General features: G+C 39.7%; 1 protein-coding gene across 3 annotated transcripts in view; it reads right to left on the bottom strand.

The window, feature by feature from the left end:
* The window catches only part of LOC126365905 (glycerol kinase-like), a 145526-nt gene extending 133602 nt beyond the window's left edge, over positions 1-11924 (bottom strand). Inside the window, exons 1-4 of one of the 3 annotated variants that reach the window (XM_050008626.1) lie at positions 11460-11873; positions 11095-11289; positions 10885-10997; positions 605-863 (exon numbers count right to left, since the gene is read on the bottom strand). In XM_050008626.1, coding sequence (XP_049864583.1) covers positions 605-863; positions 10885-10956 — 331 coding nt within the window. In that variant the 5' untranslated portion in view covers positions 10957-10997; positions 11095-11289; positions 11460-11873. Of the gene's footprint in view, positions 1-604; positions 864-10884; positions 10998-11094 lie in introns of all 3 variants that reach the window. The other 2 variants (XM_050008627.1, XM_050008625.1) reach the window with 2 other exon arrangements.
* Between the last annotated feature and the right edge of the window lie 3463 nt (positions 11925-15387).

Raw genomic sequence — 15387 nt, 5'->3', positions numbered from 1 at the left:
CATTTCTCAAACAATTACACTGCTGTGCGCCTGATAACATAGCAAAATACTGCAGATGGTAGAAAGTAGATTAACAAGCCTCCATCAAAATAGTTCATCGAAGACGCAATGAGATGCCCGAGTTCAGAAAGAAAGTGTAACTAATTGTAGGTGCTTATGGTTATTTTTAGGAGGATTGCCCAGAAAGATTAACTGTACTTCTGTTGGCAACAGATGCTTCTATACTTTGCATAAGTGTTTGTGAATGTTCCCCACAGTTTCTTTCTCTGCAGTGAGAAATTCAATGACAGCATGTTGCCTATAATGTACATTAACTACAGATGCCATTTTGAAACCATCCTGCCACTACTCTATCTGTCGGAAACAACAAACAATCAGCGTGCTCACTCAGGAAACTTCAAATAATACACACATAATGTTTTTCTTTCATAGCATTGTTTTCAGCTGAGACAAAAAAATGTGGTGCATTTCTTTCTGAGCACCCGCCATAGATAATGCAAAGACTGATGTAGTTTATAAAAAGGTGAGAGATTAGGAATTGCATTGTCTCTCATCCAACTTCAAAATTGGCACGCATTAAAATGATACATGTTTTTAAACTTACCTATTGCATTGTACAAAGGCTTTCCAGTTTTTGGGTCCCATACTATGGTTGTCTCCCTCTGATTTGTTATTCCAATGGCCACAATGTCGGCAGGATCAATGTCCAGCTTTTTCAGATTCTCTACAGTCTCATTTATACATTCCTTCACAGCAGATAAAATTGCTACTGGATCTTGTTCAACCCATCCCTCACGAGGGCAGTCTTGTGCTATACGGATCTGGTGATACGTTAGAACTTCTGCAGTCCGCGCAGAAAACACCTGTATACAAAAAACTCATACTAGGACATAACCAAGAAATTATAATTGAGAAAAAAAGTAAATCTTTTGCCAATAAAAAACCAATTATATACATCTGATTTTCAGAGTCCTCAAATTTAACTCATTTTGTGTGAATACAATACTGTAGTCACGGGTGGAAACAAATAATGTAAGGAGCAAAGATGTATAGCTGAGTCACTGAGTGGTGGACTAGGGTGTCAACAAGACTGAACCTAAAGGTAAGCTTCTGGACAGTGAACTTCTTTTATGAAACAGAGAGAGAGAGAGAGAGAGAGAGAGAGAGAGAGAGAGAGAGAGAGAGAGAGAGAGAAACCCATGTGGGGGAGGGGGGGGGGGGGGGGGGCACACACGCACGCCTATCTACACTTCAATCATTGAGTGAGTGATTATGATTACTGCTGCCACATCAAACAGAATCAATCTACGCAAGACATCTGCTCAACAGATTCCATATTTTCCTGTTGTCACTATATTCAAGACACAGGACTCAGGTGCAATAAAAGCATGTTATTTATGGCAAGGATCTTAAATGCCTTTAACTTTCAACATAAGAACATGTTAATCTATTTGTTACAACATCCTGACTCTGCTCAGAGTTTCTTTTCCATAACTTGACATCTAATCTACTCAAGCCAATCTAAAATACTTTCAAGACAGCACTGAGTGGGCAACAATAATATCTTGAAAGACAAACAATATATTTTCTCCTTTTGTCTTCAACAGCAACAGGTATATATTTTTCCATAAATTACTGTATAAATATTCTCCTACACTGTACAGACCCGAAAAACATCAAAACAAATGTTCAATTTGAAACTGAACAAGAGCTCTGACATCTGCTCAGTTTAACTCAAAAAAAGAAAAAAAAAGAAATGCAGTTTATGCAATACACAACTTCCCACATTTTTCTCTTAATCTTGTTAACAAGGGGTGTCAAGCTAAAAGAGTTTTTTCTTGATCTTGCTAAGGCATTTGTTATAGTTACAGTATCCTGCTGCAAAACATTTGTACCTAAGAAATAAGGGTAATTTCTCATACTTTCTTTAAAAGTCATCTTAAAAACTGAAAGTTAGCTGCTCAGTTCTTTGGATCATTATTGTGATCTCTCACTATGATATGGAACAATTCAATTTTACATTTATACTGCATATTGTTCCCAGAAGTGTGACGGGCTCAAAGACTTTTTTTAAGTAATAGAGACCAGTTCATTGCACTCAGTGGTGTTCATCCAATGCAAGAGTATCATCAGGAGTGCCCCAGTGAATTGTAATAAGACCACTCCTCTTCTCCATATACATAAATGATCTAATGGACAGTGTGAGCTGCAATCTGTGACTGTGTGCTGATAATGGTGGGGTGTACAGGGAGCTGTCATAGCTGAGTGATTGTAGGAGTATATAAGGTGGCTTAGACAAAATTTTAGTTTGTGTGATGATTGGCAGCTAGCTCTAAACATACAAAAATGTAAGTTAATGCAGATTAGTAGGAAAAACAATTTCACAATGTTCTATTACAATATTAATAGTGTGTTTGTTGATGCAAATGTGTCAATTAAATATCTAGGCATAATGCTGCAAAGCGATATGATATGGAATGATTCTGTAAGGACTGTTGTACGTAAGGTGAATGGCCAACTTCACTTTACTGGGAGAATATATAAAGCAGACAGCACATACAACACTAATGTGACTAATTCTTGATTACTGTTCATATGTTTGGGATCCACACTAGGTCGGATAAAAGGAAGGTATCAAAGCAACTCAGGTGCGGGCCACAAGATATTTTACTGATAGGTTCGATCAACATGCAAGGATTATAGAGGTGCTTCAGGAACTCAAATGTAAATCCCTGGAGGGAAGTCAAACATTCTTTTTGAAGGACAATGTTAAGAAAATTCAAAGAACCAGCATTTGAAGCTGACATCAGAATGATTGTACTGCACCAATGTACAATTTGCATAAGAACAATGGAGATAAGAGAAATCAGAACTCATGTGGAGACAAATAAGACAGTCATTTTTCCCGCACTCTATTTATGAGTGGAATGGGAAAGGAAATGGTTAGTTGATGTGCTAGGTACCCTCTGCCATCATACAGTGGCTTGTGGAATATGTATGTGGATGCAGAGGTTTAGAAACCCTAAACCTTACCAGCCCTTTTCCTTTAGCTACTGTCTCCGAAAGCTTGCACATTCACATACTTTTATGTGTGTTTTCTCCTGCCACCTCTTCAAATATTTATTTACGCATTTATTTTTCCTAACAAGATTTAAGTCTTCAGCCTATTCCTTCATCTTACAAGGAAGAATCTTCCACCACCAGGACAACCAGGACAACCAGAACAACAACAACAACAACAGTTGTATTGAGTACAGTCTGAAAAAACAACATTCTTGACAAGTGCAAATAAGGGCATAAAGAATGAAAAGAACTTATCTGGTTTGAGTAAGAGCAAGGGATAGCGTAAAGTTAGCAGAAGAGAGAGAAAGGACAATGAGGGGGGCAGGAATACATAGGGGAATAGATAAGTAGAAGCATGTTGTTAATCTGATATAAATACTGGTTCGCTGCTGCTCAAGACAATAGGTTGGATATACTGATGGGGAAACTACATGGATGATAACAGGAAAAGCTTTAGGCCTACTCTCTTCTTGAATGCAGTGTGTATTTGGAACAAGTGCAGGTTACCAGGTAGTCTGTTGCTCTGAGACATGGCTGGAATGAAGGAAATGGAGAGAAAATTAGTTTTACAGAAGTAGAGCAAAGATGCTGGTTGTACCAGATCTAATATTACAGTTAATAAATAATGATAAGTATTTGACATTTAGGAAAGGTGTTGAGGACACCACAGACTAAAAACAGAATGTGTGTGTAAATCACATCGCCTATCTGGTTGCAGAAGTGTACTACATTTATACACCTGAAATGAGCAAATGGAGAACTGATATGTTCAAACAATCAAATGTCACATTACCTCACACAAGCACACAGGGCTCAATCAAGCCATCTGAAGTTTTTCCTATTTATGTGGTGTTGAACTACACTGTAGCAGTAGAGATTCAGCGAGAATAATGATGGGGCAAAATTTGGTCTTATTTTAGATGGGGCTTTTTTTATGTCTCAGCTGCATATAGACAGGAAAGAAATATTACCTGCATGCAGTTTTTTCTTCCCAGATTACATGCTCATCCAGGATTATTGCGAGATCTACTATTGTTTCTTGATAGTGTAACTGGGTAACTTCAGAGAGTTTGGGAAGACCTGCTTTGCAGAAGTGTTCACTGATCAACAGTCATTGTGATTAAGGACAAATGTAGCTTACTAGGGTTCAGTTTTGAGACCAAGGTTTTGTGCTTGTTATACTGAAAAAATGTCATCATTCATGCCTAATATGGTAGAAGCCATCTGTTCTTAGGTTTGGCAACAGATACAATTGTACAACATACAAGTGATAGTTACAAGCTGGCCATGTGGCATCCCCCGCTCTGCCTGTGAGATTGGGAGCTCCAACGTTAGGCGGGTGATGGAGCCCCTTTGGGAAATAGTGGAAAGGTCGGAGAAGAAGGCCATCGTTCACTCTGTCTGCTTGCCGGGGGGGGGGGGGGGGGGGGGGGTGTCTCATCCGAGATGTGGAGGAGGCCCTTCTGGTGGCAATAGAGAGCACTGGGTGCACCTTACTGCAAATTGTTGCTTATGTCTGCACCAATGACTTCTGCCGTCTGGGTTCAGAGAGGTCATCCTCAGTTCATACAGGCAGTTGGCGGAGTTGGTGAAGGTGGAAAGCCTCGCTCACGGGGTGGAGTCTGAACTAACTACTTGTAGTATTGTCCCCAGAACTGATCACAGTCCTCTGGTTTGGAGCCGAGTGGAAGGCTTAAACCAGAGGCTCAGACGATTCTGCGGCAATCTGGGGTGCAAATTTCTCGACCTCCGCTATTGGGTGGAGAACTGTAGGGTCCCCCTGAATAGGTGATGCGTGCACTACAGGCAGGAAGCAGCAACAAGGGTAGCGGAGTACGTGTGGAGTGCACATGTGGGTTTTTTAGGTTAGAGAATTCCCTCCCTAGGCCCGACAAGACGCCTCATGAGACGCGGCAAGATAGGAGTAGGCAAAATGCAACAGGAAATAACAATATTAATGTGCTAATAGTAAACTGCAGGAGCATTTATAGAAAGACCCCAGAACTGCTCTCATTAATAAACGGTCACAATGCCCACATAGTACTAGGGACAGAAAGTTGGCTGAAACCAGATGTAAGCAGTAATGAAATTCTAAACTCAGATTGGAATGCATACTGCAGAGACAGGCTGGACAGTTAAGGGGGAGGCGTGTTTATAGTGATAAGAAGTGCAATAGTATCGAAGGAAATTGAAGGAGATCCAAAATGTTAAAGCAGGCTCAGACATGGTAACTGGATGTCTCTATAGGCCCCCTGGCTCAGCAGCTGTTGTGGCTGAGCACCTGAAGGATAATTTGGAAAATATTTTGAGTAGATTTCCTAACCATGTTATAGTTCTGGGTGGAGATTTTAATTTGCCAGATATAGACTGCGAGACTCAAATATTCATAGCGGGTGGCAGGGACAAAGAATCCAGTGAAATATTTTTAAGTTCTTTATCTGAATACAATCTTGAGCATTTAAACAGAGAACAGACTCGTGGCGATAACATATTAGACCTTCTGCTGACAAACAGACCCGAACTATTTTAAACAGTTAATGTAGAACAGGGAATCAGCGATCATAAAGTGGTTACTGCATCGATAAATAGAAATATTAAAAAAGTAGGAGGATTTTTCTGCTTAGCAGAAGTGACAAAAAGCAGATTTCAGAGTACCTGACAGCTCAACACAAAAGCTTTGTCTCAAGTACAGATAGTGTTGAGGATCAGTGGACAAAGTTCAAAACCATCGTACAATATGCGTTAGATGAGTATGTGCCAAGCAAGATCCAAAGAGATGGAAAAGAGCCACCGTAACAACTGAGTTAGAAAACTGCTGCACAAGCAAAGGGAACTTCACAGCAAACATAAACATAGCCAAAGCCTTGCAGACAAACAAAAATTACGTGAAGCGAAATGTAGTGTGAGGAGGGCTATGCGACAGGCGTTCAATGAATTCGAAAGTAAAGTTCTATGTACTGACTTGGCAGAAAATCCTAAGAAATTTTGGTCTTATGTCAAAGCGGTGGGTGGATCAAAACAAAATGTCCAGACACACTGTGACCAAAATGGTACTGGAACAGAGGATGACAGACTAAAGGCCGAAATACTAAACGTCTTTTTCCAAAGCTGTTTCACAGAGGAAGGCTGCACTGTAGTCCCTTCTCTAGATTGTCGCACAGATGACAAAATGATAGATATCAAAATAAACGACGGAGGGATAGAGAAACAATTAAAATCGCTCAAAAGAGGAAAGGCCGCTGGACCTGATGGGATACCAGTTCCATTTTACACGCAGTATGCGAAGGAACTTGCCCCTCTTCTTGCAGCGGTGTACCGTAGGTCTCTAGAAGAGTGTAGCGTTCCAAAGGATTGGAAAAGAGCACAGGTCATCCCTGTTTACAAGAAGGGACGTTGAACAGATGTACAGAACTATAGACCCATATCTCTAACGTCTATCAGTTGTAGAATTTTGGAACACGTATTAATTCGAGTATAATGACTTTTCTGGAGACTAGAAATCTACCCCGTAGGAATCAGAATGGGTTTCGAAAAAGACGACCGTGTGAAACCCAGCTTACGCTATTCGTCCACGAGACTCAGAGGGCCATAGACACGGGTTAACAGGTAGATGCCGTGTTTCTTGACTTCCGCAAGGCATTCGATACAGTTCCCCACAGTCAAACAAAGTAAGAGCATATGGGCTATCAGACCAATTATGTGATTGGATTGAAGAGTTCCTAGATAACAGTACGCAGCATGTCATTCTCAATGGAGAGAAGTCTTCCAAAGTAAGAGTGATTTCAGGTGTGCTGCAGGGGAGTGTCGTAGGACCGTTGCTATTCACAATATACATAAATGACCTTGTGGATGACACCAGAAGTTCACTGTGGCTTTTTGTGGATGATGCTGTGGTATATCGAGAGGTTGTAACAATGGAAAATTGTACTGAAATGCAGGAGGATCTGCAGCAAATTGACGCAGGGAATGGCAATTGAATCTAAATGTAGACAAATGTAATGTGCTGCGAATACATTGAAAGAAAGATCCCTATCATTTAGCTACAATATAGCAGGTCAACAGCTGTAAGCAGTTAATTCCATAAATTATCTGGGAGTATGCAACAGAAGTGATTTAAAATGGAATAACCATATAAAATTAATTGTCGGTAAAGCAGATGCCAGACTGAGATTCATTGGATGAATCCTAAGGAAATGCAATCCAAAAACAAAGAAAGTAGGTTACAGTACGCTTGTTCGCCCACTGCTTGAATACTGCTCAGCAGTGTGGGATCCGTACCAGATAGGGTTGATAGAAGAGAGAGAGAAGATCCAATGGAGAGCAGCGAGCTTCGTTACAGGATCATTTAGTAATCGAGAAAGCGTTACGCAGATCATAGATAAACTCCAGTGGAAGACTCTGCAGGAGAGACACTCAGTAGCTCCGTATGGGCTTTTGTTGAAGTTTCGAGAACATATCTTCACCGAGGAGTCAAGCAGTATATTGCTCCCTCCTACGTATATCTCGCAAAGAGACCATGAGGAAAAATCAGAGAGATTAGAGCCCACACAGAGGCATACTGACAATCCTTTCCACGAACAATACGAGACTGGAATAGAGGGAGAACCGATAGAGGTACTGAATGTACCCTCCGCCACACACCATCAGGTGGCTTGCGGAGTATGGATGTAGATGTAGAAGATATCACAAATGGCACAAACCACAGAGGTGGTGATGCTACTGATTCTTTTCTAGTTACTAAGGCAGGATTTCTACAGATTTTCAGAGGATCAAATTCATGACTTTTCCATTACCTCTTTATTTAAATTCATGACCCCTTGAAAATGCATGTGTACAATGACAAACACATTAGTTTTTAATGAACGTTAAGGATAATACTTATGACTCAAACTAGCTACAGCATTCATTTCATTCACAGAAAACTAATAGGGCCTATTGTTATGCCTTTTACCTGTAGAGGATTGGTGTGTGTCACACAGAAACACATAATGAAATGGTTAACAATGCCTCTGGAGCTAATGTTAACTGTTTTCTAGTATGCATTTCTGTTCGCCATGCACCATGCACATAACATCTCATGTGGCACAAAGAAATCAAACTTTAAAAGAAAAACAGCAGATACGACCACAAGCTACCATGTACTAATAAAGCATGGGAAGTATTTCGGCCAGCAAGAAAGTGATTTTGCTCTGATCATCATTAATGCCTTTAAAATGAGATTAAATTACAGTAGTTTTATATTAATAATTGAAGACCTTTAAAGAAATAGCTTTTCAAAAAAGACGTGGGTTCAAGAGACGTACATAGAAGAGGGAGTGAACAGAACTAAAAAAAGAAAATTTTTTTAAATAAAAAAAATAAAAACAGCTTTTCCAACTGATGCTCTTCCACTAACACATTAGACTGCAGCGCTGTTTTGGGCAGAGTTATATTTTACATGTTGTTTCCAAAATGTGAGTACACCGCATACAACTGTGTGTTAATGAAGCCATACCTCCAAATTTCTTCCCCTACCCCTTAAGGTTCCAAACCGCAGCTGAAGAGGCTGTGTTGACATGTCTTGCACAGATGGACATAGAAGTTCCTTGTAGGTAAAAAGACTTCTTAAGAATTCTGTTGAATCTTTATATTATCAGTATTGTTTATTACATTGACTGCTGGATACAACATTTTTGGAGTTAGAATTAACTTTCTTCTCCCTTTAGGAACCACACTTGATTGGCACACAAATAATTCATGATCACTCACTGAATTTCATTATGGCCACGACCAACAAACACCCTGTAAGGCAATCTTCTGCCACACAATAAGTAATATTTAATGTTTAATCAGTAGAGGTAAGTCACATGTAAATCTCATTAATAGTATTACAGTGCAAGTACAATGGGCCCCATGACTTTGTTGAGTTTTTCTAAGTTTAGCTCCTTTCCAACACCACTGGGACCAATGCCAGTAACTGTTCGTACTTCAATAGCATGCCATTTAAAATAGTGCTAAAATTACCACTACTTCAATTGGTTAATGAATACTTGGAAAAAAAAACCTGAATAATTCAACCTTCAGTTTGCAACTGTTGATATTATTCTCTCAGCTTCTGCACTACTGAGTATTGTGTGAATAAGACTTTTTTGCAGAACTAATTTTCTTGACATACAAATGAAATCAACGATGGCCACATGAAACCTTTACGAGTGAGAGTTGGTTGTTTCCTTTAATAACTGTTTATCTCCTTCCTTGGAACATCGATAGTTATTACTATTACTGTACAATCCATTTGTACAAAGTCTTTCAACACAATTCTGCTGCAAAACTGAATGTATGTTCTGTGGAGTGTCCTTGGAGAAAGAAATGGTTCAGTTAACATCTTTCATTCTGGAAATATCTTTCTAGTCCAAATTGTAAACTTTTCATTAAATGTACTGTGCTTCAACAGAAAACATTAGTACCACCATAATTCTCCTTGCTTTAACAAATACACCTGGGAAACTTTTTTTTCCTCAAAATGTTTTTTTGCTTATCACTTTCACGTAAGTAACAGTTGCCATCTACGTCACTACCATATTTTTCAGTGAACAAACAGCAAACTACTTGTTAGCTTGTTTGTTTAATTTATGAAACAGACAAAACTTTCCAGGCACTTAGCCTTAGGCCTTGTTTAAGTTGGAAGGAATTTTGGTTGAGAGTTGGCAAATCCAACATATGTAACTCCAAAATAAAAGTTTTGAAAATGGAATGCTCTGTAGTGCATGCACCACATTTATTACATTTTTTGCTATAAAATTTATAGCCGATAGGTAAATTTAAAACAACTATATTAGGTACCAGACAAACTACGAAAAATACAGGAAAGGGGGTGGCCCACTATCTAATGTTTACCAGGTATTCTGACAAAGTTATTCTACATTTTAACATTTTTGACATAGGAGTATCACTTATTTTGGATTCTCACTGAATATTTTAACCACATTTACAAAAATTTTCTGTTAATTGAAAAATATTATCCAGCATTTCCTGCTCAAAACTAGTGAAGCTCCCTCACAGTGTGATCTTAAAGAAATATCTATCGTTCACTTTCATGCAAACTAATGCTGTTGACTTTAGTATATTTCCATTTCAGTTACCTGCCATACTGTCATTTGGAACATCAACCAAGACATTGCACAAAATAGACATATACAACAGTCAAAAATGTTTTGTACCATTGTTTGGTTATGAAAAGCCTAACTAAAATCACACATATTCGCATTACTGCTTGAATGAAATTTAATACAGACACTTATCAGACCTACAATATTTTATTGTTACTTCATGAGAAACAATCACTTCAGTGTTACTAAAAAAACTGTGTTGTAAGATTATACTTAAGTATCCTATTAATGCATTCACAAACACGGGACTAGTTCTCAAAGTATATATGGAACAAGATATTTACCACAGCTAAAAGCAACTATTAACGTAAAGAAAATAGTCCTTTTTAAGGGTATTGTGATATATCAGAATTGGTTATAGCTCTTGGCTGTTACATGAGAACCAAGAACTGACTTTATAAGGCAGGACATGAATGTACATTAGTTTATAAGCTTCAGTTCTGCAGAAGTCTTCACACTTCAGACTTACTGCTCAGTTTTTCAGGCTAAACATTAAAACAATACATAAGAAGTACCTTTATTTGGAAGGAATCTGGGGAACAATGGCAATAAGACTTCTAAGTCACAAATAGGCACACACTCATAGATAATGGAGAAAGGACTCCACGAAAATCCAAGACAAAATTAGAGGAATAATTACTGAATTTCAATGGAAATAAACCTATCAACGTACCAGAAAACGGGCGCTGCTTGTTCCTTCGTCTATTGCCCCAACCAATGGGCCAAATCTACCTCGTACTGGCATTTTCTAATTTTATTGCTTCTAGACACAAAAGTGTTAATCGTCTGTGAACATAATACAGTTTCTGTCAATGCTGTTTTAAGTTTTGTGTTTTTCATGACTAAAATTAGCAAAAGTAACGTATTTTAATTTTGTTCTTACAGTAATTAAATCGTTAATACTAGCATCTAATGCAAGTTTTCTGCTACGGTACGTCTCCCATTGGTGTTTTTCTTCCTGATGCAGTCAATATTATACCGCTACTGCCCAACAGCTTATCTTCAGAGAAGCTGGTAGGCAAGAATCGTTTATCTATATTGTGTCAGTGTCCTCACAAACAACACTGACAAAATTTGTCTGTGGCAAATAGGAGAGAATGAATGACAACGTGTAACTGTAAGAAGCTGCATAAACAAACTTAATGCTGACATCTTCAATTCTTTTTAAAACTGATAACATTAGCCACCAGATCGGATAGTATTAATTCAGATTTAAGCATTAAATTTATTCGGGCGACACAACAGTACCTAAATAACAACGTCCCGATAAGAATACTGTAATGAACACTACTGCAGTACTTCTAGACTATCGTGATGACTCGGCTCAACGTTATGAAAACAATATTGACTTTCAGTGGAGATCACCCAGCGATGATTTGTTTTTATTTTACTTTTTTTCGTATCTACGTATTTCCCAGCTTTAAGAATAAGTATCTCATTCGGTCATCACTTGTTCAGAATTCCCACACTAGCAGCTATCAAATCACATCTCGATTACATGGCATTTTCCAGCAGTCGATTGCATTACAATTCCTCTTGTTCCGCACCAAAGTTAATCACTTTAAAAATTGCTTAAACTTAATTACGCCAGGCCTATGGCTACTTTGCTGTGTCAAATCCATGCTTTCAGAGGTACTCAGCATTCCCGAAAATATTTGTTGGCGACTTTGTGACAGCAAGTGAGTCTAGCAGAAGAACTGTGCGAAGTTGTGTGCTAGAGTCCGGAACATCCAGCCACGTTTTTTTTTCTATTTACGACGATCAGATTGCGCAAAATCCCCCTGTGCACGCAAGAAATCGCTGAAAATTTGGAATGTTCACAAGACACAAGCTCCAATTTACTGCTTGCCCACCACCTGCTGCAACAAGCGTCTACACCTTGACAGCTTCAAAGTTTCTTTCATTTATTCAGAAATTCATAATGGCGAAAATACTGTTGTGCTCTGATTCGCAATCGTGTCGTAAAAAACTGCAGAAACAGAAAGACTAATCAAAATGTTCTACACCAGGGACGGCGACGAATTCGGACCACGAACCGTGCCCTTGCACGATGGGCCGCGTGGTTTGACGCGCCATGCCACGGATTGCGCGGCCCCTCCCGCCAGAGGTTCGAGTCCTCCCTCGGGCATGGGTGTATGTGTTGGTCTTAGCATAAGTTAGTATAATTTGGTTAAGTAATGTGTAAGTCTAGGGACCGAGGACCTCAGTAATTTGGTCCCTTAGGATTTCACACACATTTGAACATTCGCACGAGTGTCTTAACACACAGCTTATAGTACGTTCTCTCACCAGGAGTGGGAAAAGAGATAAAAGGCGAACGCTCCCATTTAAATGGAAATTAAGTCGCACTACAAAAGACTTGGATTTATATTTCCCATTTCTCAACAACATAAACCACAAATGAATCAAATTTACAGCATTATTTAATTACTTTTGGCGCGCTGAAGACACGATAGAATTTTCATGTGGTACAAACTGTCGGCTTACGGACAGACACAGACAATTTCACAAATTTTCGCATTCAGGTGGCCAAGTAATTGTGACTTATTTTGGTAGAGCACTTCCCACAAAAGGCAAGGATCCCGAGTCCGAGTCTCGGTCCAATGCACAGTTTTAGTCTACCAGGATGTTTCGTGACATATTTAGTTTGATAATCGAGAAAAGGCATTCCACACACATATGTTGAAAGAAATATTGGAGACGTAGAACCACTGGCTCTATCCCAATAACATGGCTGCCCTACTGCAGCAAGAACAACTGTATATTCCATATCAGTTCTCCATAGCACTTGCTCTATGTTACACGCGATTTGTATACGCTACGAGGGTAAAAGTATTCAAAGTAAGTGACGGGAGTGCGAGTGATTAATTATCGTCGTAATTATACGCCCGCTCCCCAATACCTACAATGGTGGCCCCGTACTTCCTTTTCAACCGCGCCGCGAAATACCGAGTTATACATGGGCCCGTACGCCTCCGATCACCGTGGGATACAAAATTCACACCACGAAGAATACGCCCCACGACGGTGTTTCATCGCCTGGCATCACTACAGACGATGTATTTGTGCACCTATTTGGTATTCTCGCCGATTCTCAGACGATATAACCAGTGCAACTGTGGTTCTCGAACGGTCACACTGTTTCAACAACTGCCAAACAAGGACATCGTTACCTCTCACCAAACGGACGAACTCACTACATCGCAAATCATGTACAATATTATCAGTGAAGGTTATGAGACGAGGCCTGCCACTCCCTTAATTAACTGTGCTGCATCAACAGCGATCATACACGGTGAACTATGGCTGCCTGCCGCCATCGCCACATCCCACCTAACGAGTGCTACTAAATGAAAATGTTCAAATGTGTGTGAAATCTTATGGTACTTAACTGCTAAGGTCATCAGTCCCTGAGCTTACACACTACTTCATCTAAATTTCCTAAGGACAAACACACACACCCATGTCTGAGGGAGGACTCGAACCTCTGCCGGGACCAGCCGCACAGTCCATGACTGCACCGTCCAAGACCACTCGGCTAATCCCGCGCGGCTGGTGCTACTAACATACCGATCAGTGATAAAGAGTTAATGAACTACACCACACTCATTTTCATGCCAATGACTCAGTTCATATTGATATTGCGTGTGCAATGTACCAAATTACGGACACCCTCCAGAGTATCATAACTGTTGACAAACAATCGCCACCATATCACACTGCAGGGATCCGATATTTACGGGTTATTGCGGACAAATCCGCCCTGCAAGTGACCTTTCTGTGCCAGTTTACCGATTCCTCTTCTTTCTTCTTGTTTGTCCCTGCTTCCTGAAATCTCTCGGTGAAAAGACACAGTAAATATAACAAGTTCCGTAGTGGTGCAATGAAATTATGCAACATTTAGTAATCTCATTGTCTGTTTATTGATATTTATGGAAAAGAAACTCTCTCATACTTTCATGAACCATCAAACTTCATGAAGAATTTTATGTGTGTAATGGACTTTACTGTTTTGCGAACAATTTCAATGAATTCATTACAGTGTTTCTTAGCAATGTAATCAACAACGTCATAATTGTCTCTATTAAAACTGGTCCTCGGTATTTTAAATAACCTTTGGATTAGTTTTTGTCCAAATCAGCACTTGTTTCAAAATTAATTTCAGCTTCACGGATTAAATCCAAGCGTATTTGTAATTATTGTTCACGATTTACTGAACAGCCCGATCCCGCACTGGCACATAACTTATTTCAAATCTAGTGCGCAGTTTTCAGTATTTCCCTGATGTTCTAAACAACTCTTTTACAATGACGTGATCTCACATAATAATCAAACTGGAAATGTATTTATCTCCATCCGATTCAGAATCATAAAATAAAATTCACCGCACCAGCAAGCGAACTACACGTACACTTTTACACTCTCAGTAAGTCGTCGTCGTCTCGGAGTAAAAGCTGCACATAAATTCACTCTCCTTTTCATGCATAGAAAAACCAAAACACCTTTATATTATATATTTCCCATTCTGAATAGACTTCGAGAGTTTATATTTCATAATCAATAAAATTTTATCGTCTGAGGGAAACTATTAATATGCCAAAACGGATTTAGATCACAATTAATTCCTCTGGACGATGACGACACAAATCGACACTTGCTTGAAATGAACGCAATACAAGTACCAAAAGTACTGTCCGTAAAGTAATGTACTGATTTTTTACAACAAATTTGCTACCCCTTATATCGCTACGCCAGTCCACGTTTCTCCACGACCTACGCCTGAACTTTACGTTCTTCACGATATTGTAAGTCACCTAGGTGACGTCACACTTTTAAATCCTTGCCGCTACTCATGTAACGTCATCACGACGACAACGACACCGACAGCAGTCGCGCTGTACTCAGGGCCATGCCTACCACATGGCGTCACTCAACAAGTAGGCACACCGTGTCTACCTGCAACCATGCAGGGTTTTCACTCCTCGCAACCACCGCATATCAATAAGGCGAGCCTGATGCAACTACAACCTCGCACAGTGGGGACACAAGTATTACCTACAACAGCTGCCGCATTGGGTGACTTACACTGATGCACCATCTGCGATGATCGCCACCGACCAGGACCCGTCCACCACACCACAAATTGCTCGGTACCCCACTACGACACCATCCTCTA

This window comes from Schistocerca gregaria, chromosome 4 (assembly GCF_023897955.1).
Source record: "Schistocerca gregaria isolate iqSchGreg1 chromosome 4, iqSchGreg1.2, whole genome shotgun sequence".
In the NCBI taxonomy this organism is placed as follows: Eukaryota; Metazoa; Arthropoda; class Insecta; order Orthoptera; family Acrididae; genus Schistocerca; species Schistocerca gregaria.
This window is presented reverse-complemented; position numbering and strand designations above follow the sequence as displayed.